The 25,509-nt window shown below is 36.8% G+C and overlaps 4 protein-coding genes and 1 pseudogene across 4 annotated transcripts; all 5 read right to left on the reverse strand.

Annotated features, from left to right (window-relative positions):
• Window positions 1-38: 38 nt before the first annotated feature.
• LOC107412407 (disease resistance protein RPP2B-like) lies at window positions 39-22,890 on the reverse strand. The gene is made up of 5 exons (XM_060812426.1): window positions 22,482-22,890; window positions 2,659-2,958; window positions 1,551-2,538; window positions 1,040-1,401; window positions 39-950 (listed from the first exon to the last, which is right to left on the reverse strand). The coding sequence occupies exons 3-5, from the start codon at window positions 1,641-1,643 to the stop codon at window positions 734-736; spliced, it is 672 nt and encodes a 223-aa protein (XP_060668409.1). The 5' UTR covers window positions 1,644-2,538; window positions 2,659-2,958; window positions 22,482-22,890; the 3' UTR covers window positions 39-733.
• On the reverse strand, window positions 1,821-4,055 carry LOC125421073 (disease resistance-like protein DSC1). The gene is made up of 7 exons (XM_060812185.1): window positions 3,981-4,055; window positions 3,735-3,804; window positions 3,194-3,594; window positions 2,864-2,958; window positions 2,659-2,725; window positions 2,297-2,538; window positions 1,821-2,196 (listed from the first exon to the last, which is right to left on the reverse strand). The coding sequence occupies exons 1-7, from the start codon at window positions 4,053-4,055 to the stop codon at window positions 1,821-1,823; spliced, it is 1,326 nt and encodes a 441-aa protein (XP_060668168.1).
• On the reverse strand, window positions 3,058-10,040 carry LOC132799585 (disease resistance protein RPV1-like; annotated as a pseudogene).
• Window positions 13,594-19,827, reverse strand: LOC125420778 (disease resistance protein RPV1-like). Its single transcript, XM_060811748.1, has 5 exons — window positions 19,192-19,827; window positions 17,863-18,961; window positions 17,448-17,747; window positions 15,580-17,221; window positions 13,594-14,482 (listed from the first exon to the last, which is right to left on the reverse strand). Exons 1-4 carry the CDS (start codon window positions 19,656-19,658, stop codon window positions 15,623-15,625), a joined length of 3,465 nt encoding a protein of 1,154 aa, XP_060667731.1. The 5' UTR covers window positions 19,659-19,827; the 3' UTR covers window positions 13,594-14,482; window positions 15,580-15,622.
• On the reverse strand, window positions 20,299-21,805 carry LOC125420780 (protein SUPPRESSOR OF npr1-1, CONSTITUTIVE 1-like). Its single transcript, XM_048467847.2, has 2 exons — window positions 21,357-21,805; window positions 20,299-21,231 (listed from the first exon to the last, which is right to left on the reverse strand). The coding sequence occupies exons 1-2, from the start codon at window positions 21,396-21,398 to the stop codon at window positions 20,377-20,379; spliced, it is 897 nt and encodes a 298-aa protein (XP_048323804.1). The 5' UTR covers window positions 21,399-21,805; the 3' UTR covers window positions 20,299-20,376.
• Window positions 22,891-25,509: the final 2,619 nt, after the last annotated feature.

Below are 25,509 nucleotides of genomic sequence, written 5' to 3' on the forward strand. Positions count from 1 at the left end.
TTGAGCAGCCACCAAGATTAAGCCATCTAAGACTAGTTAACTTACAACTGTCGGTGGGAAGATCCTAAGTCTTCTGCGGTAACGCAGAAGAAAGGACTGAAGATTTTTGAAACACCCAATTCTCAAGGGTACCACTTCAATCATTGTCTTAAATTTTAACCATCTTATAGTCACTGGAAAGTTGCAAATTAAGGAGGGATGAACTGAACTACAAACTCAAACTCAAACTCAAGCTAGATGTTAATCCTATTCAGAGACTGGATAGGGTTTTGAGTGAGAGTAATCCTTTAACGCCAATACAAGGGGAAAGTATGAGAACATGTATGTCATATTTTCCAAAATCACATTTTCAAATTGAACAAAAAAGAAATTCATAATAGATTAATAGCGAATAATAATGCATAATAACAGATGACATATGAAATTGCCATTTTTTTTTTTTTTTTTAGGTGTTGTCCTTTTCTTCTTGCTTAGCATAAAAAGTTGAATAATTTGCTTGAAGCGTAAATAAGATTAAATGTGAAATTGACAAGTTTTCTTTTCTCTGTCAACGCGTGATTCTTTTTTATTTTTTATTTTCAATGGTTTTGGCATAAGAAGTAGAATAATTTGTATTTAATGCAAGCTAAACACAATTCCATTAACGTCCAAAACAAAGTAAGAAATTAACTAAGCATAAATGGATACTAGAATGATGAAAGGAGTCACCTTACATTAATCTGGAAGAGATGCATCAAATTCTCTTAGGATTTGGTTGATCATCTTCTTCTTCCTTGTCAGAGCTTATAAAAATCACACCTCCACCGGCTTCAAACGCATTCCGGCTTCTCTTAGTTATATTATGTTCGACATCTGGTTCCCTATCATCTTGACTAAGGATACCAAGTCTCTCTGCATCTTGGGCATATAATAGTTGATCCCACACTTTGTGATGGTTGAAAATTGATGCACTGGGTTGAAAATAAATGTGGCATTACAAGTAGATGAAAAAAAGTTTGCTTGTTTCTTAATAAAATCCTCAAAGATGCTATGGTCATACCACAAGAACATGTGATCAGATTCTGCAACTCCCCAAGTCTTGCTAGCCATCATCCTATTCCAGTTCATAAACCAGTTGAACTTATGGCCTATACCATTGTTCCTCTTCAATGAGCATTTACATGATATCCACAAGGGTAAATTACGATCGCAATTCCTGAATGCAACAACAGTACAGAGAGCAATACCCAACAAGTTGGAGTGCCAATTTAGAGGAAGCTGGATATTCAGTGAAGATCCCTTTGATGGCCGCGTAAACCAATCTGGAGTTTCATCTCCCTCTGTTTGGTACGTAAACCAATCTGGAATTTCATTTCCTGGACACCAAATTCTTAACGAGGGTGATGCAAAGAATGGAAATTCCTGTCTCATGGATGGAAATGGATTAGAAAGCATTTAAACAATCATTGATCATGGACGAAAAACTTACATTCTATGTAAACAATATATATATATATATATATATAGAGAGAGAGAGAGAGAGATAGAAAGAAACAAACAAACAAACTTACATTCTTAGTTTTTAATGTAGAAGCTGCCATACGCAAAATTCTGATATGTACATCAGCCATTATTCCCCTGCTTGCTTCATGATCCAACTTCATACAATTGAAAAATTTTAAATCCAGGCTATGTTGGCATGCATCCGAATTTGCTAAAGAAGTTGATAAAGTTGGGAATTTTTCAAGTTTTGAGCAGCCAAACAAGGAAAAGTGTTCTGTATTGTTTAACTTATTGATGCTGTCTGGTAGAGCTTTAAGCTTGCAGCAGTTGTCAAGGTTCTATTCTTTAAGCCCTTTTAGATTTCCAATGGAAGAGGGTAGCTCTTTAATTCTTGTTTCATCCAAATGGAGGAAGCGTAAACTTTCCAAAGGCTCTGAGATTTCCGGAATGTATCTCAATTTTGAGCATACAGAGAGAGAAAGAAATGTGAGAGCTTTTAGATTATAAATGCGAGTAGGGAGACTCTCAAGCCTTTTGCAACCTTTGAGATAAAACTTAACTAGACCAGACAGTTCGTCTACTGATGATGGCACTGCCTTTATCGTGGTTCCACTTATATCTAACCGACTTAGAACCTTTGGAAGACTTGGAAACATGTCAATGGATGCGCAGGCAGAGAGACTCAGAGATTTGAGTGAATCCATATTACTAGTGCTGCTCGGAAGATTCATAAGGACTTTACCGTTGTGAAGATTCAAAGACTCGAGTTTGTCCAGAGATCCAATCGATGAGGGAACTTCTTTTATTTCTGTACATCCTTCCAAAACTAACTCTTTTCAAATTCCTGGATAGCTCTGGAAGTTTCTCAAGTTTTGAGCAGCATCTCAGGTTCAAAGAACTGAGCTTGCAATGATATTGCAGAGTTGGAGGAAGTTGAAGCAAACTTATACAGTATTCAAGATTTATAGTCTCAAGGTTCGGAGCGTGAGCAACGTCTGGGATTTTAGTCAAGTGCTTAGAGTGACTAAGATCCATCTCTATTAACTTCCCAAGATCCTGCAATTAATATTTAAGAAAAGTTATCAAGGCAGATAATAATGGCTATGATTGCTTGGCATAGCTCTTTTGAAATTCACACAATGTGGTATTTAATATCATAATTAAATTAGAGCATACCTGAACGCCATTCCAAAGTTCCTCAAGTTGGCTGTTAGGCATTTGAAGGATAACAATGTTCTCTGGACTAAACTATGATGGCAAAGATTTAAGAGGGTATCCATCCCAATATAGATATGTAAGTGCATCAGGAAGGCAATGAAGACCTTGAGGAAATTTCAGTTTGCATTTCTCTTCCTCATCAAAATTATAAATTTTAAGCAACCTTAGATTATGCATCTGTGAGAAGATTTCAGGGCTCAGAATTATCTCTTTCATCTCAGATGTATTTAGGAATATGCCTTCAACTTTTGCAGATCCCTAGTAAATAAATGAGACATATAGTAGCATACAAAAACTTCAGTTAAACACTGGAAAACAGTATATCTGTACCAATATTTTGTTGCTCATAAAGAAAAGAAAGAAAAGTCCAACTTCTTTAAAAGGAAAGTCAAGCATCTAGTTCACTTACCCTGTTTCTTTTGAACACATCATGGATATTCTCAGTTTTCCATAATCTACTACGGTCTCCAGGTGTTTAATAGTCTTCTCGGACAATTTCTCTACCCATTTCTTGCAGCAGATCATGCATTCGCAGCTTATTGTTGATGATGGTTATGAGAGTCTTATCAATCAAACTTTGTATTCCTATGATTGCAAAGAGGCCACAACCATCAAGTATTCTTTCTAAAAAATTTGCATCATATCCTTTGAAGAAACATGCAATATCAAGAAATATATCTTGTTCCTTATCATCTAACTCACCATAACTTATTTTCAGCACACTTTGAATGTCCTTTTTTGGAACTGCTTCCAGTTTATCCAGTGCACTTTCCCATTCTTCTTTGCTCCTCGAATAAAGGACAGAGCCCAAAACTTTAATAGCAAATGGATTGCCACATGCATAATCTCCACCCGTTATGAGAGTAACAAATGCTCTGTTCCCACAGTGTTTCCCTTAAAAGCAATTGAATGTAAAAGATCAAAAGCATCATAATCGTTTAACCCCTCAACTCTGTAAATGTCATCAGCTAGTTGCCTTAGTACCTGCACATTTCTAGCTGTTACAATTATTCAGCTTCCATAGCCAAACTGACCATGATTCCCAACTAAAAATTCTATCTGACTTGAAATATTGACATCATCAACAACAATAATTGGCGCAATCTGTCTTTAATAGATGCTTATTCAACAAATGAGGAGCCCATATTTATTTTTTCTTCCTCTAACAGTTTAGAAAAAAGCTTTTTTCTTAAATGATTTATTCCATGTTTTTCTGATTCTTCTCCAACATTTTCAGGAAAGTAACACCTTTCAAATTGATAAGACAATTGGTTAAGTACAGCACCAGCAAGGGTGGTATTGCCTATACCACCCATGCCCCAAATACCTACAACTCGAACATCTGGGGAATCCATCGTAATAAGGACTTGATTTTCTTCATACGTCTTCAATTCCAACCAGACCCTTTACTTCACTTATTGACAACTTGTAATTCAACTTCTTCAAAATGTCTTTAACAATTCCCTCAATCAACTTGGACTCGGGCCTACCATAAAAGTAATTAAAATACTTAGAGAACATGTTAGGTGATAAATATCAATGCCGACTTAGCTCCCTAGAAGAATCTAGAGTTATCTTGTTTTCTCTTTAAAAATGGAGAACAACTAGTGCCTTGGAAGTGGTGAGAAAAATATCTATAATTAAATATTTCTAGAAGTATCCACAATCGACTTTCTCTTCTATAAATAGGTGATGATGTATGAGTTAAGTGTCATGTCCAATAGCAATAGAAAAAAGAGAGAGTGCTGTATGTGTGAGTGTTAGTGTGAGTGTGTGTCCTTTGAGTGAGAAGAGTGTGAGAAGGTGTTTTGTGTCCTAGTGTAAGTCAAAAATCAAGTGAGTGTGAGTGTGTTAGTGTGTGTTGCTCATTTGTGTGAGTGAGTGTGTTGCTCTCTTTATACGTGAGAGTGTACCAATCGTTTTATATTAATAAAAATCAATTTTCTTGGTTTCTCCTTTAGTCCTCTGTCTACAACATTTTTGGTATCAGAGCCTGGTTGGTCCAAGTTCAACTTTGTGGGAGCTTCTTGTTCGTGGTCACGCAGTCAAGACTAAGTTTACATAATGCTGCGGGAATTTCCAGCAACCATAATGGGAGACCTTCAAGTTGGTGGAGGTATTAAGAAGCTCAACAGTCAGAATTACGGCACGTGGTCAACGTGCATGAAGTCATATTTGAAGGGCCAAGATCTCTGGGAGATCATAGCTGGCAGTGAAGTCGAGCAACCACAGGATGCAGAGGCTTTGAAGAAGTGGAATATCAAAGCTGGTAAGACAATGTTTGCCCTTAAATCTACAGTTGAAGAAGAGATGTTGGAGTACATACGGGATACTGAAGTGCCAAAAGAGGCCTGGGACACGTTTGCAAGACTCTTCTCAAGGAAGAATGACACAAGGTTGCAGCTTCTCGAGAGTGAATTATTGTCAACAACACAGCACGACATGACAATCCAGAAATATTTCAACAAGGTAAAAACTCTTAGTCGCGAAATTACTGAGTTAGATCCTAGTTCTCCTATTACAGAATCTAGAATGAGGAGAATAATTTTACATGGGTTGAGACCTGAATTTAAAGGATTTATTTCAGCCATTCAAGGTTGGCCAGTCCAACCTTCATTGATTGAATTAGAAAATTTACTTATTGATCAAGAAAATATGATCAAACAAATGGCTGGGGTCTCACTAAAGAGCGATGAAGAAGCGCTCTTTAGCGGCAGAAGAAAAGGCCGACCCAAACAACAAAAATTTAATAAGGTAAATCAACATGGAGAAGATTTTAGAGGAGAACAAAGGAATAATAAAAATAGACAACAATATTTAGAAAATAAAAGAAATAATGGACGATTTTTTGAAAATAAAAGAGATGATGGAAGATGCTTCAACTGTGGAAGAAAAGGACATTATATTAAAAACTGTAGACTAAGGAAGAAATTTACAGAAAGTAATATAGTTATCCCAGAGCCTCAAAATAATATAAGTGAAGATGAATGGGATGTTGAAGCATCTTTGGCTACTGCTGAGCTCATGGATGGCTCAAGTTCAATGCAAGAAAGGGAAACGGCACTCGCAGTGGTTATCCCTAGACGCATTGATTATAAAAATGATTGGATTATAGACTCTGGAAGATCAAATCATATGACGGGAGATAAAGAGAAGTTGCAAAGCATGACAGAGTATAAAGGAGGGCGTATGGTGGTGACGGCAAATGACTCAAGATTGCCGATAGCTCACGTTGGTAAGGCAGCAATCATGCCTCGTTTTAGTTGCCATCAAGTTCAACTGCAAGATGTCTATCATGTGCCAGGAATGAAGAAGAATTTGCTGTCAGTAGCTCAACTAACATCTTCAGGAAATTATGTATTGTTTAGACCTGAGGATGTTAAGGTGTATCGAGACCTTAAAATCTCTGGTACACCAACAATGAAGGGGCCGCGTTTGGAATCTATCTATGTGATGTCAGCAGAGTCTGCCTATGTAAACAAGACAAGAAGGAACGAGACATCAGACCTTTGGCACGCACGGTTAGGACATGTCAGCTACAAAAAGTTGAAGGTGATGATGAAAAAGTCAATGCTCAAGGGTCTTCCCCAACTCGATGTCGGTGTCGACACAATCTGTGCAGGGTGTCAATACGGCAAAGCACATCAACTACCATTTGAAGATTCAAAGTTCCAAGCAAAAGAGCCTCTGCAACTCATTCACTCTGATGTCTTCGGGCGTATCAAGCAGTCATCAGTTGGAGGCATGCATTATATGGTGACATTCATTGACGATTTTTCAAGGTACGTCTGGGTTTTCTTTATGAAAGAAAAATCTGAGACCTTTTCAAAATTTAAGCAATTTAAGGAAAAGGTAGAAAGAGAATTAGGCAAAAGGATACAATGCCTACACACAGATAATGGGGGAGAATATACCTCAAGAGAATTTATACAATATTTAAGAGAATACAAAGTAAGACATCAATTGACGTGTCCAAATACTCCGCAACAAAATGGTATTGCGGAAAGAAAGAACCGACATCTTGCAGAAACATGTCGGAGCATGCTACATGCAAAAAATGTTCCAGGAAGATTTTGGCTGAGTGCATGAATACAGCAGCTCATGTGATTAATAGGCTCCCTCAAGCAAAGTTAGGATTCCTCTCACCCTTTGAAAAACTATGGAACATAAAACCCACAGTAAGCCACTTTCGAATCTTTGGCTGTGTTTGCTATGTGTTTGTGCCTTCTCACTTACGCATGAAGTTTGATAAGAAGGCAATAAGATGCATTTTTGTCGGATATGATAGCCAAAGAAAAGGGTGGAGATGTTGTGACCCTAATACTGGACGATGTTATACTTCACGAAATGTGGTGTTCGATGAAGCATCTTCTTGGTGGGCACCTCAAAATACAGAGTTGCCAAATTCAAAGGAGATTGAGGTCAAGCTACAACAAAATATGGGGGAACAAGAATATGAAGCATGCCAGCCAACAAATGAAGGAGAAGACGAGCCGACTGTAGCAGACGAGCCTATGATATCATCTCAAAGTCCCTGGCGGTCTGGTGTACATCAAGGAATACTAGAGAACATCGGGTCGAATCTTCAACAAAATGACGAAGAGACAACTCCACAACCAAGAAGATCGAGCAGACAACGAAGACCAAATCCCAGGTACGCTAATGTAGTAATAACAGAAATGGAGGATATAAAAGAACCTACATCATATGAAGAAGCATCTAAATATCATGAATGGAGAAAGGCTATGGAAGAAGAAATTTCTGCATTAAATCAAAATCAAACTTGGGATTTGGTGCCTAAACCTAAAACTGTAAAACCCATATCCTGTAAATGGGTTTACAAGATAAAAACTCATCATGATGGATCAATTGAAAGATATAAAGCTCGTTTAGTCGCACGAGGATTCTCACAGCAATATGGACTAGACTATGATGAGACGTTTAGTCCAGTAGCAAAGATCACTACCGTACGTGTTCTACTAGCACTTGCAGCAAGTAAAGACTGGAAGCTGTGGCAGATGGACGTGAAGAATGCCTTCTTGAATGGAGATCTAGACAGAGAAATTTATATGATACAGCCCAAGGGTTTTGAAAGCAAAACTATTCCAGAATACGTGTGCAAGCTAAGGAAGGCACTTTATGGTCTAAAACAAGCTCCGCGGGCATGGTACGGTAAGATTGCAGAGTTCCTTCTTCAAAGTGGATATATAGTATCTTCTGCAGATTCTAGTTTATTTGTGAAGACTGAAGGAACAAAACTAGCAGTAGTGCTAGTATATGTGGATGATTTAATTATCACAGGAGATCATGAAGATGAAATCTCTCAAACAAAGAGAAATTTATCAGTTCTCTTCCAGATGAAGGAACTTGGGGAGCTCAAGCACTTCCTTGGACTCGAAGTTGACCGAACAGAGAAAGGTTTATTTCTTGGTCAACAAAAGTATGCAAAGAATCTATTACAAAAATTTGGAATGTTGGACTGCAAGCCAATATCAACTCCAATGGAGGTGAATGCTAAGCTATCTGCATATGAAGGAAAAGACTTGGAGGATGCTACTATGTACCAACAATTGGTAGGAAGTCTTATCTATTTAACACTGACGCGGCCAGATATTTCATTTGCAGTTGGAGTTGTAAGTCGGTATATGCAAAGTCCAAAGAAACCTCACTTGGAAGCAGTCCGACGAATATTAAGGTACGTTAAAGGCACTATAAACTTGGGGCTTCTATATGAAAGAGGAGAGGAATGCAAGTTGGTTGGTTACTGTGATGCCGACTATGCTGGAGATCATGATACACGACGATCGACTATTGGATATATATTCAGCCTTGGTTCGGGAGCAGTATGTTGGTGCAGTAAAAGACAACCAACTGTGTCTCTGTCAACTATAGAAGCAGAATATAGAGCAGCTGCTATGGCAGGCCAAGAAGCTATGTGGTTAAGACAACTACTTAAAGATTTACATCAACAAGTTGACTATGCAGTTTCTCTCCATTGCGATAACCAATCAGCAATACAATTGGCGGAGAATCCGGTATTTCATGCAGGGACAAAACATGTGGAGATACATTATCATTTTATCAGAGAAAAAGTACTGCTAGAAGAAATTAAAATGCAACACGTTAAAACAGAAGATCAAGCGGCAGACTTATTCACTAAAGCACTCAATATTACCAAGCTTACAAAGTTAAGAGAAATGCTCAACATGGTGAATAGAGAATCAATCAAGAGAGTCGACATTGAGGGGGAGTATTGATAAATATCAATGCCGACTTAGCTCCCTAGAAGAATCTAGAGTTATCTTGTTTTCTCTTTAAAATTGGAGAACAACTAGTGCCTTGGAAGTGGTGAGAAAAATATCTATAATTAAATATTTCTAGAAGTATCCACAACCGACTTTCTCTTCTATAAATAGGTGATGATGTATGAGTTAAGCGTCATGTCCAATAGCAATAGAAAAAAGAGAGAGTGCTGTACGTGTGAGTGTGAGTGTGAGTGTGTGTCCTTTGAGTGAGAAGAGTGTGAGAAGGTGTTTTGTGTCCTAGTGTAAGTCAAAAATCAAGTGAGTGTGAGTGTGTTAGTGTGTGTTGCTCATTTGTGTGAGTGAGTGTGTTGCTCTCTTTATACGTGAGAGTGTACCAATCGTTTTATATTAATAAAAATCAATTTTCTTGGTTTCTCCTTTAGTCCTCTGTCTACAACATTAGGAATATATTCATATATCTATACAGCAGGGGAAAAAATATGAATAATATAGGTAGACTAACCGGGATGATTTTCTTGTAGAACGATCAAAGGTTCTATGGGTTAAATAGAAAAAAAACTAAGTTTTAGAGAGTTATACAAACTTGGTGACCAGTGAATCCCACCCAGATAGATTGGCTGCTTCTGTCAGAGCAGCCCTCCATTGATGCACTTTGTTCATCCTGTTCTGGAAACGTTCTTCAAGTTTAGTAAATGCAACTGCATAACTGCCCTTCTGTTTCCGTACATGGGATGGATCTAGGCGACAAAAAACAGGTATCACCATCTGTCCTTTTTCCCTGCATTCAAGAATTTGAACAAGCTCATCCAAGCACCAAGTGGAGGAAGCATAGTTTTAAGAGAAAATGATTACTGAAAGCATTGCTTCCTTGATTACTTTCACAAGTGCTGGTGAAATTTCATCACCTCTCTCAAGTCTGTCATCTATGAATGTATGCACCTTCTTCCTACATAAAGCTTCATAAAGATGGCTGGTAAAGTTATCACGGGTGTCCAGTCCCCTGAAACTAACAAAAACAGCATACTTCTCTTGGGGACGCATATAAGAATAAGACGAAGAAGAAGAGGAAGCCATATTCAAACGCTGCTAATCCAGCCAGAACTGTGGCAAAAAATGCCAAACTAGTTCAACACAGCCAAACTAGTTTAATTTAAAATAATAAAAAAAAATGAAAAAGCACCAACCAGAGGTTAAATTACTAACTGCTTGGACTTTCTTAGATACTTCCTAGCCTCGTTTATTCAGAGAAAGAAATTTAGTTGAAATTACAGTGCAACTTTAATTGGAATATAATATGATGTTGATGACTTTTTAAGTTGGGAAACTTGCTAAAAAGAAAAAAAGTAAAAAGAGAATAAAATTTATAGGACTTGAGAGCTGTTGAAATCCAAATCCCAACGAACTAATTAATCTGATATTGCTAAACAACAAATTACTAGTCTAGGTTTCAGTGACTGTGAATGCCTGTCGGCCATGTGCCAATAAATTAAACAAAGACGCTAATCGCATCATCTCTTTTGGTAGGCCGGTGGATGCATCTTTTTCTTTCTTTTTCATACACAATACGTGCCTTTGCATGGTTGAAAGTGATAGGATCAATTTTCTTTTTCAATTTGTTTATGAAACTCCATTAGTGTCCCATATACCCCGGGTTTAAAAATCAAAATCCATCCCTTCTTTGATTAAAGAAACGAGAAAGGCCCATTAATTGGTTAACATTCTTAATTAATACTATTAGTGCTTAGGAGTTAGGGCTACATAGGATAATCCAGACCCTACATACTTGTCAGATATATGGTCAAAAATGTCATCAGCTAATACCAACGACTAGGTTACACTGGTACAAATGTACGTTGGACATTGTAATATATTGTACGTGTTTTCCAAGTATTATTTTTTTTTTTTTCCCTGCAATTTCAGAAGAGATAGATTAAACCCATTTTGAAATAAAATAAAATAAAAAAATAGATTATACTCTTTATTTCTTTGTAAATACAAGAAATGGAGTGTACAACTTTGTTGCAATGCACATGACAAAAGCGCAAACAGGCCTAGCCTTCAAATATATATTCATTGATATGATGACGAGCAGCTATTTTCCCTCAAAACAAAAACCATAATCATCCGGTGTCCCTGCTTAATTAGAACAGCAAATATTTGCCTTTGGCTTCCATTAACAATTCTTTGTTTCGAGTACTACATAAAACCAGAAGGCTAATAAATAAAATGAGAGAATAGTAATGCTATATTAAAGAGATTAAAAGAAGAAAAAGAAGAGGAACGCATATTAATCTCCTTCAAATCTATATGTTAAGACATGCAAACTGTGATTATAGACATTGAGAAAGACACGTCACAGACACTCCTTTCGAAAAAAACTTGCAATTCAAGTTAAAGTGCTTGGCCTTGCTTAGGTAACTTCATTGTTCCTTCAAGGAAGAAGCAGAGTACCTTTTAGTATGCTTACCACATACGAAATAATTAAAATTGCGAGTATAAATTCTATTGCGTAATTACCAAAAATAAAAATGTAAAGGGAACACAGTTCTGTGGACTTGAAAGTTCTTGAAATCTAAATCCCAGTAAACTAAAAATAATCTCTTTCAAAACAATTAGTGGAATCTGTTCGACTCCCCCTGTTAAATATGATATTGTCAATGTAGGCCATAAGGCAATAAAGATGCTTTTTGTTGCTTTATTTTTAGGCCCGTGAAATTTTATTCTTTTTTTTTTTTTTTTTTTTTTTAACAAATATATGAAAGTTTCTGATCATACTCCATTTTCTATATAAGTATATGTGCCTCTTACTGAGATTAAAGTTTTGGGATCTTATCCTTTTTCATTTATTCATCAATGATAGTTTTCCACAGCATTCTTATCACCTTCTTTTATTAGCGCTGTTGGACTCCACAGGATATCTAGACCATACATACTGTCTAAAAATATGCTTCAAGGACCAATCTAGATCTTTCATATGAAGGAGTATTTTATAGAGTTTACCCTGAGTTATCCTATTCCTATAGTTTTAATATCTCTAGTTCGTTGTTCACTGTTTTAAGTTCATCAAGATTAGTTCGACTGGAATTTGAAGGAAAATATTTCGAAGGGTATCGTTAGTCATTACGAATGGAGATATCTAAGTCATTACTAAGTGTATCAGGAAGGGACTTGAGAAGATGTACTATGCACTACTTGATATAACCTTTGAGAAATCTCAGATTATACAAATTGAGAAGACTACTAAGACTCGTCAAATACACATGGAATAAGCCTTCGACTAGTACACTTCTCTGAAATCTAAATGATCAAGAACAAAATGCATATGAGATGTAGAAAAACCAGTGAAGGAATGGTGTTCTCTTTAGAAATTGAATTAGTCTTTTATTAATAGCACACCTCAATCTATTTACAATTCTATTGCGAATATTAGAACCATCCAAAGAATCAATTACCTGCTGTCTATTGACTTTTCCTCTATTCTTTTTCAGCTTTGCATGAAAATCAAAAACAGCAGCATAAGATCAACATCATAATTATCATTTCTTTCCTAATTATTTTTGGATGTGTTTTCTCTTTTTCTTCCTGTTCCTCGTCCAAGTAATAGTCATCAAATTCTCTTAGGATTTGGTTTGACATTTCTTTGTCCTCATCGGAGCTTAAAAAACGCATAGTCCTACTTACACTGCCACTTCCCCTGCCACTGGCTTCAACTCATCCGGAGTCTCTTAGCTATAATGACATCAAAACTCTCCGCATCCTAGGCATATATAGCATATACAGATAAACTATGTTATTTTGTTGAAGTGCCTCGATTATTTTTGACATTATGAATGCTGAGGAGGCAGAGGCTGTGGCCTCTTTGTAATTTCCTGTGGGATTCTTTTGGCCTTAATGCATTTTTTTGGGGTAAAAGGCTTTAATACATTGGCATTTACCCAAAATATATATATGTCTCTGTGTGTGTGTGTGTGCATATATACGGTCATTGTAGAACTCTGTATAAATATATATACACACTGTTTCTCTCTCTCTCTCTCTCTCTCTCTCTCTAAAACTTGATCATGGCAGTGAACCATTTATACATTTTCGATTCTACTTCTCTGCATAGCATCATATTGTCAGATTGAACACTGTTTTGTATTTACATGATATTCTAAAGTCATAGTTCTTACGCAAGCCATGATGAAAACAGAGGTCAATACACAAAGCAAAATGAAAATACAACATCAGTGATAAATGCAACTTAAGTCTTTATCCTTGCAAGCAAAAAGTATCTTTAACTTCAACCGTTAAGAAATCCTAACTTGATCAGAATTACATCAATATACATGTATAAGGGAGTGTTCATGAACCAACATATTTCATAAAAAAAATCTTTGACAAATAATCTTAGTCTGAGCAAATATATCCAGTTAGAGCATCTCAAAACTTGACTGACACTTTAGGATGAGGCTCATTGGATGATTTACAAATGGTATTCTAGACATGACTAGGCTTGAACCACCAACTGACCATGACTCACTAAAGAAAGTAAAGATGTCTTATAGGACACAGTTCAAATGAACATGATGGATTGTAGAGTCTCATTTCGATCATAGATTCATTTAATAATGATAAGGATAATAAATAAATAATTAAAATAGAAGGACCGTAATAATATGCATACTAGATGGCATAAGCAATTGACAAACTTTCCTTCCTTTGCTTTACTCTGGTGTTTTTATTCTCCCTTAGCACAACAAAGTAGAACATTTCTCATTTAATGCAAGCCAAACACAATTTAAGTTGGTTTTAGAGTCCAAAAGGGACATAACAATCCAACTAAAGCTTAAAACGATACTAGAATGATGAATACGAATCACCTACGTTAGTATACAGAACGCAAGCTGATTTTTTCTGCTTTCAAATTCTCTCAGGATCTGGTTCATCATCATCTTCTTCATCAAAGTCGATAATAAACACATTTCCACTGGCCTCAAACTCATTCTGGTTGCGTCTCTTAGCTTTAGCTGCTTCTACCGTTGGTTTCCTAACATGTTGATAAATGATACCAAATCACTCTGCATCTAATTGGGCATATAATAAGCTGATCCCACTCTTTTTTACGGTTGAACTTTTTCCTGACCTATTACGTGGGTTGAATTTAAACGAGGCATTGCAAACAGAGAACCAATAATCAGCTTGTTTCTCATTAAAATCCTGAGAGATACAGGAATACGTGATCAGAATTCACAATTCCTCTTGTGTCATTATCTTTTTCCCATCCGTTTACAATCAAACAAAGATGGAGGTATTGACCATCATTTATCTTCAATAAGAGATGGTATGAAATCCAGAGACTCCAACAAACAAGGCAATCCTACAATGCAACAACAGCGCATAGAGCAAGACCCAAGAAGTTGGTAGCCAATTAAGAGGAAGCTTAATATTCATGGAAGACCACTGAGCTTGGAACGTAAACCAATCAAGAATTTAATTTCCTGGACAAGAAACTCTAATTGAAGGCTGTGAAATCCCTGCATCATGGACAAAAATAATTAGAAAGCATATATATGGATGTTGTTACGAAAAATAGAACAAAAACAATAGTAATATAAGAATAAAAATAGAACACACAGATTTACATGGAAAATCCTTAACAGGAAAAAACCACGGGCAAAGAAATGCAAATTTTTATTGATCGAGATTGATACAAAAGGTGAGCAAATAGAGAGGCAAAAACTCAATACATCCAAAAAAACCCTCGAAAACATATATATACTGTACGGATGGAATAAACTTAAAAATTGGAAAGGTCCATACTGTGGGGGCGCGGTCGCACCACGAGGTTATTGGGTCGGGTCAACAAGAATTTGGATCACCGCCTCTAACAGATGTGTTTGTATGGTGTATGTGCGTATGTTTATATATACATATAGATATATATACAGAGAGAGAGAGAGAGAGAGAGAGAGAGACGCTTTAAACTTTTAATGAAAAAGTTGCTATATGCAAGATTTTCTTTCTGTGCATCAGCCATTATCCGCCTACATGCTTCCTGTTCCAATTTCAGGCAATTTAAAATAAAACTTTTTAAATAAAAGCAACCCCACCTTCTTCAAAAGGAGCTGGAATCATGGCAAGCAAGAACACTACAGTGCCTCTTGGATACAAACAATCGACTTTTTCATTTCAATGAAAATGTTACTTTCGTTAAACTTGTATGACATATACACATGTATACACTTGTACGTGTGATTGATTCATCACAAAGCTGGCCTTCCTCCAAAGGAGTAAGGGTCTGAACTCCAAACTTGAATTCAATCAGTTAAAGATATATAATAGATATAATCGCAAAGTGAACAAAAGATGTTAATCCTATTGGGAAACAGCATAGGATTTGAGTGACTCTGCTAAGTGCTAACAGCTATGTGAGCAGCAAGTGTGAGACAATAAGCCCTAAGAAAACAATAATTCTTCTCCTCTGTTATTGTCTAGTCCTCTTTCTGGCTAAGCATAAAAAGTGGAATAATTTGCATTTAATGCAGACTAAATACGATTTGGAATGCTATTAATGTGCAACAAAGGAAATAAATAAAAAATAAAAAATAAAAAACTAAGCTCAAATGGATACCAGAATGGAAGAGAATATGACTTGTCTCTTAGCATTCGGTTCATCATCTTCTTCTTTTCTGTTGTAGAAAACCATTCTGTTTGAACGCATTCCAGCGTCTCTTAGTACCTTCCACTATTAGTTCCCTGCCATCTTGATCAATGATACCACATCTCTCCGCATCTTGGGCATATAGCAGGCTGAACCCACACTTTTTGATGGTTGAACGATCAATATGTGTGGTGAAGAAAAATGAGGAACAGTAGCTTTCAGTTTTCTTAGGAATCTTGTCAAGCATGCCATCAAACATGCCATGATCATACCACATGAACAAATGATCTGAATTCACAACTCCTCTTGCGTCCTCATCCATCTTCCAACCCTTCACACGCCAACAGAATGTGTTTGATCCATATCCATCGTTTTTTCCCCTAAGCGAGAACTGGAATAAGATAGTTGGATCCCCACCATCACTGGTAAAGTTCTGAAATCCTACAACAGCACATAGAGCAATACCTAAAATGTTGGCATCATTCCAATTTAGAGGAAGCTGGATATTCATCATTGAAGATCCATTACATTGGTAGGTGAACCACTCAGGAATTTCGTTTCCTGGACAACAAATTCTTATTGAAGGTTCTATATCAGAATGAAATCTCCGTTTCGGTGGGAATAGTGTTTCATTTTTTAGTGCTAAACTGGCCACACGCAAAATCCTCATCCGTGCATCAGCCAGTATCCTCCTGCGTGCCTCTTGATCCAATTTTAGACAGTTAAAAAATGAAAGGTCTTTCTTGTTGATTAATTGGAATGGACTACCACTGTCTCCACATTCACTAGGTATTCCAAGTATTTGGTCATCAAAAGAGGAAATATGTGCAATGGCACTTAATATTTTAGTAATGCTGTCAGGGAGAAACTCAAGGTTCTTGCACATATCCAAGTTCAATTCTCCCAGCTGGCTTAGATTTCCAATCGAAAAGGGAAGCTGTTTAATTCCTGTTCCATCTAGATGGAGACAGTGTAAACGTTCCATTGGCTCCCAGATTTGGGGTAAGTATTCCAGTTTTGAGCAACCAGATAGATAGAGAAAGCTGAGATATTTTAGATTACATATCCTAGCAGGGAGACTCTCAAGCCACTTGCAATCTTTAAGAGTCCATTTAACAAGACCAGAGAACTGATCAATGGATGAGGGCACTGCTTTTATGCTTGTCCCACTTAAATCTAACTCACTTAGAAATCTTGGAAGATTTGGAAATATGACAATGGACGTGCAGCCAGATAGACTGAGAGATTTGATGGACTTCATATTACATATGCTGCCTGGAAGACTCACAAGGCCTTTACAGTTCTGAAAATCCAAGGACTTAAATTTGACCAGAGATTCAATTGATGAGGGCAGTTCTCTTATTGCTGCACATCCAATTAAAACTAACTCTTCGATACTCCTTGATAGCTCTGGAAGGTTTTCAAGTTTCGAGCAGCATCTCAGATTTAGAGAACTAAGCTTGTCATTGCATTGGAAAGACGAAGGAAGTTTAAGCAAGCTTCTACAGTATTCAAGATTTAGAGTCTCCAGGTTTGAAGCGTGAGAGAGGTCTGGGATTTGAATCAAGTGGCTAGAGTGACTAAGATCCATCTTCTTTAACTTCCCAAGATGCTGGAATAATTAAAGAATCAAGAGAAATGGTTATGGTTGGTTTATTACTTGGCATAATTTGCTTGATAATGTACAGCATTCAGCAAAATTAAACAAAAAAAAAAAATGATGCTAGTTTGTGTAATTCTTCGAATCATTAATAAAGTTTTATGTTTTGGAAAAAAAAAAAACAAAAAAAACAAAAAAAAAAAAAAAAAAAAAAAAACATAATGAAACTGAAGCATACCTGGACACCATCCCAAAGTTGTTCTAGTTGGCTGTAACGCATTTCAAGTATAACAATATTCTCCGCAGTAAAATTTGATGGCAAAGATTTTAAAGAGCATCCATTCCAACAGAGAAATCGAAGGGCATCAGGAAGATATTGAAGACCTTGAGGAAACTTGAGATTACATATATTTTTCTTGTCAGTTCCATAAATTTTAAGCAACCTCAGACTATGCATCTCTGAGAAGACTTCAGGGCTCAAGTTTACTTCTGTAGTCTCAGAATTATGTAAGAATATGCCTTCAACTGTAGAAGTTCCCTGGTAATTAAGGAGCATGTGAATGGGCATAAATTAGAATATTGGAAAAAATATTTATAGCCAATGTCTTCTTCATTGAAGGTCCAAATTTTATTTAAGTAAAGAAGTTACTTACTGAATTTCTTTTCAACACATGATAGACATCCTTAATATTCCACAACCTACTGCGCTTTCCAGGCTCCTTAATTGACTGTTCCCGAACAACTTGCCTACCCATTTCTCTTAACAGATCATGCATCCATAGATTGTACCCGCCCATGTATATAAGAGACTTATCATGTAGATTCCGCAGTCCTATTCTTGTAGAGAAACCACAAGCATCGAGTATACATTCTACAAAAGCTGGGGATTCATTTCCGGTAAAGAAACATGCAATATCAAGAAATATATCCTTTTCCTCGTCATCTAACCCATCATAGCTTATTCTCAACACATTTTGAATGTCCTTGTTGGGAACTTCTTTCAGTTTTTCCAATGCACTTTCCCATTCTTCTTTACTCTTAGAATGAAGGAAGGAACCCAACACTGTAAGAGCCAATGGAACGCCTTGTGCATAATATATCACCTTTTCTGACAGTATAGAGTAATCACCTGATATGGAAGATTTTTCTTTAAAAGCCTTTGAACAGAAAAGATAATAAGCCTCATCAAAGTTTAACCCCTCAATGTTGTAAATTTTGTCAGTCACTGTACTTAGCACTTGCTTATCTCTAGTTGTTACAATGATTATACTTCCATCACCAAATTGAGCAAGATCCCCAACTAAAGTCTCTAATTGCTTAAAATGATCTACATCATCAAGAACAATAAGGACCTCTGTTAGATGCAATCTAGATCCAACAAAACTGAATTCAACACATGGGGAGCCCATATTTGTTTCCTCTTCCTTTAGCAGTTCGGAAATAAGTTTATGTCGCAAATAATTGATTCCGTGTTTTTCAGATTCTTCCCTAACATTTGCAAGAAAGTAACAACTTTCAAATTGAGAATAGAACTGTCTGAATACAGCACCAGCGAGGGTTGTCTTACCGATACCACCCATGCCCCAAATGCCTATAACTCGAATACCAGGCGAGTCAATACATAGTAAGGACTCAATTCCCTTAATATGCTTTTCAATCCCCACGAGACCCTTTACATTGCTTATTGAAAACTTGTAATTCAATTTCTTCACAATGTCATGAACAATCACCCCAACCAACTTGGACTCAGGCCTACCAAATATATATACAAGAAGCATTTCAAATACTTAGAGAACATACTAAGGTTAGATATATGTATATACAAAAAATCAAATTCAAAAAAAAAAAAAAAAAAAAAAAAAAAAAAAAAGCCATTATTAGCTAGATAAGACTAATCGGGATCGTTTTCTTGCACGGGGTGATCAAAGGTTATGTCAATGTAAAAGGCCAAAATAATAATAATTATGGAGAGTTATACATACGTGCTGACCAGTGAATTCCAGCCAGATATACTGGCTGCTTGTGCCAAAGCAGCCCTCCATTGATGCACCTTGTCCATCCTGTTCTCCAAACCAAAACGTTTTTCAAGCTTAGCAAATGCATCTGCATAATGACCCTTCTGTTTCCTTACATGGGATGGATCTACGCGATAAAAAACAGGTATCACAATTTGTCCATGTTTTCTCTTGCACTCAAGTATGTGAACAAGTTCATCCAAGCACCAAGTGGAAGACGCATAGTTTTGGGAAAAAATGATTACTGAAAGCTCTGAATCCTTGATTGCTTTCCGAAGAGCTGGCGAAATTTCATCACCTCTCTCTAGCCTGTCATCGATGAATGTATGAATCTTTTTCCTACTCAATGCATCGTAAAGATGGCTGGTAAAGCTATCACGTGTGTCCTCTCCCCTGAAACTAATAAAAACATCATATTTGCTTGAGGAAGCCATGTTCAACCCACTGCAGATCTAAGATCGAACTAGAGCTATAAGAAAAGATCCCACTTGACCTTCAGTCTTCATCAGGTTCTCAGGTTCCAGGAAAGTGCCTAAATAATTCCAAGCACTTCCTCCTTTGCCCTGCAAAATACAAAATTAATTTTATATAGAAATGGGAGACCACCGCCCCCAAGTCTTGCAGTTTTATATATATATATATATATATATTAGAACGACGCGTATTGATTAAATTATATAAATATATATTCGAATGACGCGTATTGATTAAGTAAATTAAAATTATACATATATATATTTGAATGACGCGTAGTGATTAAGTAAATAATTGTAATTTTTTGTTAGTTTTAATGTAAAGTCATCAAAAGTGTCCACTCCCCTGACACTAACAAAAACAATAAACACTCCCCTGTAAGTAAATTCATAATAATACAGCATAACTGGTTTAATTTTAAAAAATGTGAGAAGCACCATCCAGGAAACTAGCAGGTTAAATTAACAAGTTCTTGGACTTGCTTGGATACTTCCAATCCTCCTCGTTCATTCAAGGAAAGAAATTCAGTTGAAAACACAGTATAAACTTAATTAAAAGTCTGATGAGTTTTAAGTTGGCTACCATTCACAAGTCTTTAAGTTTTTGTGTACATAAACCAGAAGGCTAATAAAACTAAAAAGATTATAGTAACAAATAACAATTTGTTAAGTAAGATTATTAAAAGACAGCTAAAGAAGTTGATAAAGTGGGAAGTTTTTCAAGTTTTGTGCACCCAAACAGGGAAAAGTTTTCAATATTGTTTAATTTATTTATACTGTCAGGTAGAGCTTCAAGGTTGCAGCACTTGTCAAGGTTCAATTCTTTAAGTCCATTTAGATTTCCAATGGAAAAGGGTAGCTCTTTAATTCCTGTTCCATTAAAATGGAGGAAGCGTAAACTTTCCAGAGGCTCTGAGATTTCCGGAAAATATCTCAATTTTGAACATCCAGAGAGAGAAAGAAATGTGAGAGCTTTTAGATTATAAATGCTAGTAGGGAGACTCTCAAGCCTTTTGCAACCTTTGAGATAAAACTTAACTAGGCCAGACAGTTCGTCCATTGATGATGGCACTGCCTTTATCCTTGTTCCACTCATATGTAACCAATTTAGAAACCTTGGAAGACTTGGAAACATGTCAATGGATGTGCAGGCAGAGAGATTCAGAGATTTCAATGAATCCAGATTACTAGTGCCGCTGGGAGGATTCATAAGGGCTTTACAGTTGTGAAGATTCAATGACTCGAGTTTGTCCAGAGATCCAATTGATGAGGGAATTTCTTTTATTTTTGTACATCCTTCCAAAACTAACTCTTTCATATTCCTTGATAGCTCTGGAAGTTTCTCAAGTTTTGAGCAGCATCTCAGATTCAGAGAACTAAGCTTGCTATGATGTTGCAGAGTTGGAGGAAGTTGAAGCAAACTTATACAGTATTCAAGATTTACAGTCTCAAGGTTTGAAGCGTGAGAAAGGTCTGGGATTTTAGTCAAGCGCGTAGAGTGACTAAGATCCATCTCCTTTAACTTCCCAAGATCCTGCAATCAATATTTAAGAAAAAAAAATTATCAAGGCAAATAATAATGGCCGTGATTGCTTGGCATAGCTCTTTTGGTAAGTCACACAATGTGGTATTTAATATTACAATGAAACTAGAGCATACCTGAACGCCATCCCAAAGTTGCTCAAGTTGGCTGTTAGGCATTTGAAGGATAACAATGTTCTCTGGACTAAAATCTGATGGCGAAGATTTAAGAGGGCATCCATCCCAATAAAGATATGTAAGTGCATCAGGAAGGCAACGAAGATCTTAAGGGAATTTCAGTTTGCATTTCTCTTCCTCATCAAAATTATAAATTTTAAGCAACCTTAGATACGGACCTGTTCAATTTTAGGGTTTCTTCTGTACTATATATATTTAGTTTTCGGCTGTAATTAGGGTTTCAAGGTATCGCACAATTCGGCTCACCTTTTGTACCAATCTTTCGATATTGGATTTGCTTCTCCCTGCCCGTGGTTTTTCCCGTCAAGGGTTTCCACGTTAATTGTGTGTTTGTTCTTCGCTTTCTTTGTTTCCGTTGCTATTTGTTTTTCTCACAATTCCGTAACAGTATTCAAGATTTACAGTCTCAAGGTTCGGACCGTGAGCAACGTCTGGGATTTTAGTCAAGTGCTTAAAGTGACTAAGATCCATCTGTATTAACTTCCCAAGATCCTGCAATTAATATTTAAGAAACGTTATCAAGGCAAATAATAACGGCTGTGATTACTTGGCATAGCTCTTTTGAAACTCACACAATATGGTATTTAATATCATAATGAAACTAGAGCATACCTGAACGCCATTCCAAAGTTGCTCATGTTGGCTGTTAGGCATTTGAAGGATAACAATGTTCTCTGGACTAAAATCTGATGGCGAAGATTTAAGAGGGCATCCATCCCAATAAAGATATGTAAGTGCATCAGGAAGGCAACGAAGATCTTAAGGGAATTTCAGTTTGCATTTCTCTTCCTCATCAAAATTATAAATTTTAAGCAACCTTAGATTATGCATCTGTGAGAAGATTTCAGGACTCAGGATTATCTCTTTCATCTCAGATGTATTTAAGAATATGCCTTCAGCTTTTGCAGATCCCTAATAAATAAATGAGACATATAGTAGCATACAAAAACTTCGGTTAAACACCGGAAACAGCATATCTGGTACCAATTTTTTGTTGTTTGTAAAGAAAAGAAAGAAAAGTACTATTTCTTTTTTAAAGGAAAGTCAAGCATCTAGTTCACTTACTGTGTTTCTTTTGAACACATGATGGATGTTCTCAGTTTTCCATAATCTACTACGATCTCCAGGTTCTTTAATAGACTCTTCTCGGACAATTTCTCCGCCCATTTCTTGCAGCAGGCCATGCATCTGCAGCTCATTGTCGATGATGGTTATGAGAGACTTATCAATCAAACTTTGCATTCCTGTGCTTGCATAGAGGCCACAACCACCAAGTATTCTTTGTACAAAATCTACATCATATCCTTTGAAGAAACATGCAATATCAAGAAATATATCTTGCTCCTTATCATCCAGCTCACCATAACTTATTTTCAGCACACTTTGAATGTCCTTGTTTGGAACTGCTTCCAGTTTATCCAGTGCACTTTCCAATTCTTCTTTGCTCCTGGAATAAAGGACAGAGCCCAAAACTTTAATAATAGTTTAACCCCTCAACTCTGCAAATGTCATCAGCTATTTGCCTCAGTACTTGCACATTTCTAGCTATTACAATTATTCTACTTCCATAGCCAAATTGATCATGATCCCCAACTAAAAATTCTATCTGACTTGAATTACTGACATCATCAACAACTATGAAGACTTTCGTTAGGCGCAATCTTTGTTTAATAGAAGCGTATTCAACAAACGAGGAGCCCCTGTTTATTTTTTCTTCTTCTACCAGTTAAGAAAAAAGCTTGTCTCTTAAATGATTTATTCCATGTTTTTCTGATTCTTCTCTGTTAGAAAATCATAACAAAACAAACACAACACAACTTATCGAGGTTCGATCAAGATGACCTACGTCCTCGTTGCTCCTGTGAGAGCTTCTGGTCTCTTATTGATCTTGCTGTAGTTACACAAACTAGCACCTCTTGTATACACACAGGTTTTCACATAGAAAACATACTCACCAAATCCCGAAGCCCCATTATACACCCTTTCAACTTATACAATCACTCAATCTCACTTAGAGATTATTTTTCACTTAGAAAAGAATACAATTAAAGAAAAGGAAATAAGAATCTTGGAGCTCCTCTCTCATTCACAAGCTTGAAGAAAGACTGGTTTCTGTTATATCTGTTACTTTCATCGAAGAGAAAGAGTTCTATGCATATATATTACACACCAGCTTCAAAACGACGTCGTCCAACTTATTATGAAGACCACTCAGATTAAAACACGTAGCTTGCCGTTATTCTGTTACAATATGCTGGAAATGACTGCTTTGCCCTTCTTTATTTTCAAGTAAATGAAACGATGCGTTTTGCTCTTTTGAAGCTTATCCATTGAATTAGCTCGAGTCTTCTCCAAATGTTGACCTCATGCAGCAGGACCCACACACATGATAACCTTTTAGACACCAACACATAAACACCTAACATTATTTACTAACTATAACATGAGAGCTCTCTCTCTCTCTCTTTCTCTCTCTAGGAGCCTACTCTTCTCAATTGAGTAGCTCTTTCACTCACACCAACCGAGAGCCTCCTTGGAGCTCACTTGTGTAGCTCACCAAGCAGGGAAGCCAAAGCTTCCTTTTATACTTGACAAAGTCGGTTGCTTTGGCCTACTCAAAGCTTCTAGACTTCTCCACTATGTCCTTGCTCTCATCCTCAATTTTAGATTTTTTTTTTTCACAAATTCCAATGCTCTACTTCCAACCAAGTATATCAAATATACTAGTTAATTCTAGAAACTTCTAGGTCAATATTGATCCTTCAATTCTCCCCCTCAATATTGACTTCCCATTCTTTCTTTTCTTCTTGAGTGCTGAAAAATTATCACATTCTTCCTTTGGTGTCTTGGCATCTCCAGTAGGCTTCGAAATTATCTCCTCGATGGCAGTCTTAATTACCATCATGCCTTACTAGCTTTGATCTCCCACTTTATCAAAGCAGCGACATTCACCAGCGACATAATCTTGTCACCTCCAACAATCTCCCAGAAATTCTATCCCTGCAACGACCACATATATTGTTATCTATGCTATTGAGCTTCCACATACCTTCTATCTTTTGAAGGTCATTCATCGTGGTTTGGTGGTCCGCTCACGCACCAAACAAGCTTGGTCCCAAACAGCAAGCTCCACAATCCCAGATTGTGCACGATCATACGAAGCTCCACCAACAACGATTCTTGACCACCTCTTGCCACCGCAGTCCTAGACTGCCTGCATGCATCACCACGATCCCTGATTGCCTCACAACTTCATGGTCCTTGACCATCCTCTGGCACTTGTGGTCTCTAACCGTTCACCATACGGTCTTTGACCGTTCCCTCCAATATTGTGGTCACCAATGCTCATGCCTTGATCCCTAACAAACTCTTACATACCACTCTTTTATACCAAGCAAGACACCAAAACTTACTAAACCCTTTAAACTATTGTCCCATTGAATCTTACCCCGCTCCGATACCAAATTGTTGGGGGAGAAAATAAATCAATTCTCTTATATTAATAATTTTAAAAAAACAAATACATAAACACACTATAGAATACTCATATATGCAGCAGGACCCACACACATGATAACCTTTTAGACACCAACACATAAACACCTAACATTATTTACTAACTATAACATGAGAGCTCTCTCTCTCTCTCTTTCTCTCTCTAGGAGCCTACTCTTCTCAATTGAGTAGCTCTTTCACTCACACCAACCGAGAGCCTCCTTGGAGCTCACTTGTGTAGCTCACCAAGCAGGGAAGCCAAAGCTTCCTTTTATACTTGACAAAGTCGGTTGCTTTGGCCTACTCAAAGCTTCTAGACTTCTCCACTATGTCCTTGCTCTCATCCTCAATTTTAGATTTTTTTTTTTCACAAATTCCAATGCTCTACTTCCAACCAAGTATATCAAATATACTAGTTAATTCTAGAAACTTCTAGGTCAATATTGATCCTTCAATTCTCCCCCTCAATATTGACTTCCCATTCTTTCTTTTCTTCTTGAGTGCTGAAAAATTATCACATTCTTCCTTTGGTGTCTTGGCATCTCCAGTAGGCTTCGAAATTATCTCCTCGATGGCAGTCTTAATTACCATCATGCCT

This window comes from Ziziphus jujuba, chromosome 10 (genome assembly GCF_031755915.1).
Source record: "Ziziphus jujuba cultivar Dongzao chromosome 10, ASM3175591v1".
Lineage (NCBI taxonomy): Eukaryota > Viridiplantae > Streptophyta > Magnoliopsida > Rosales > Rhamnaceae > Ziziphus > Ziziphus jujuba.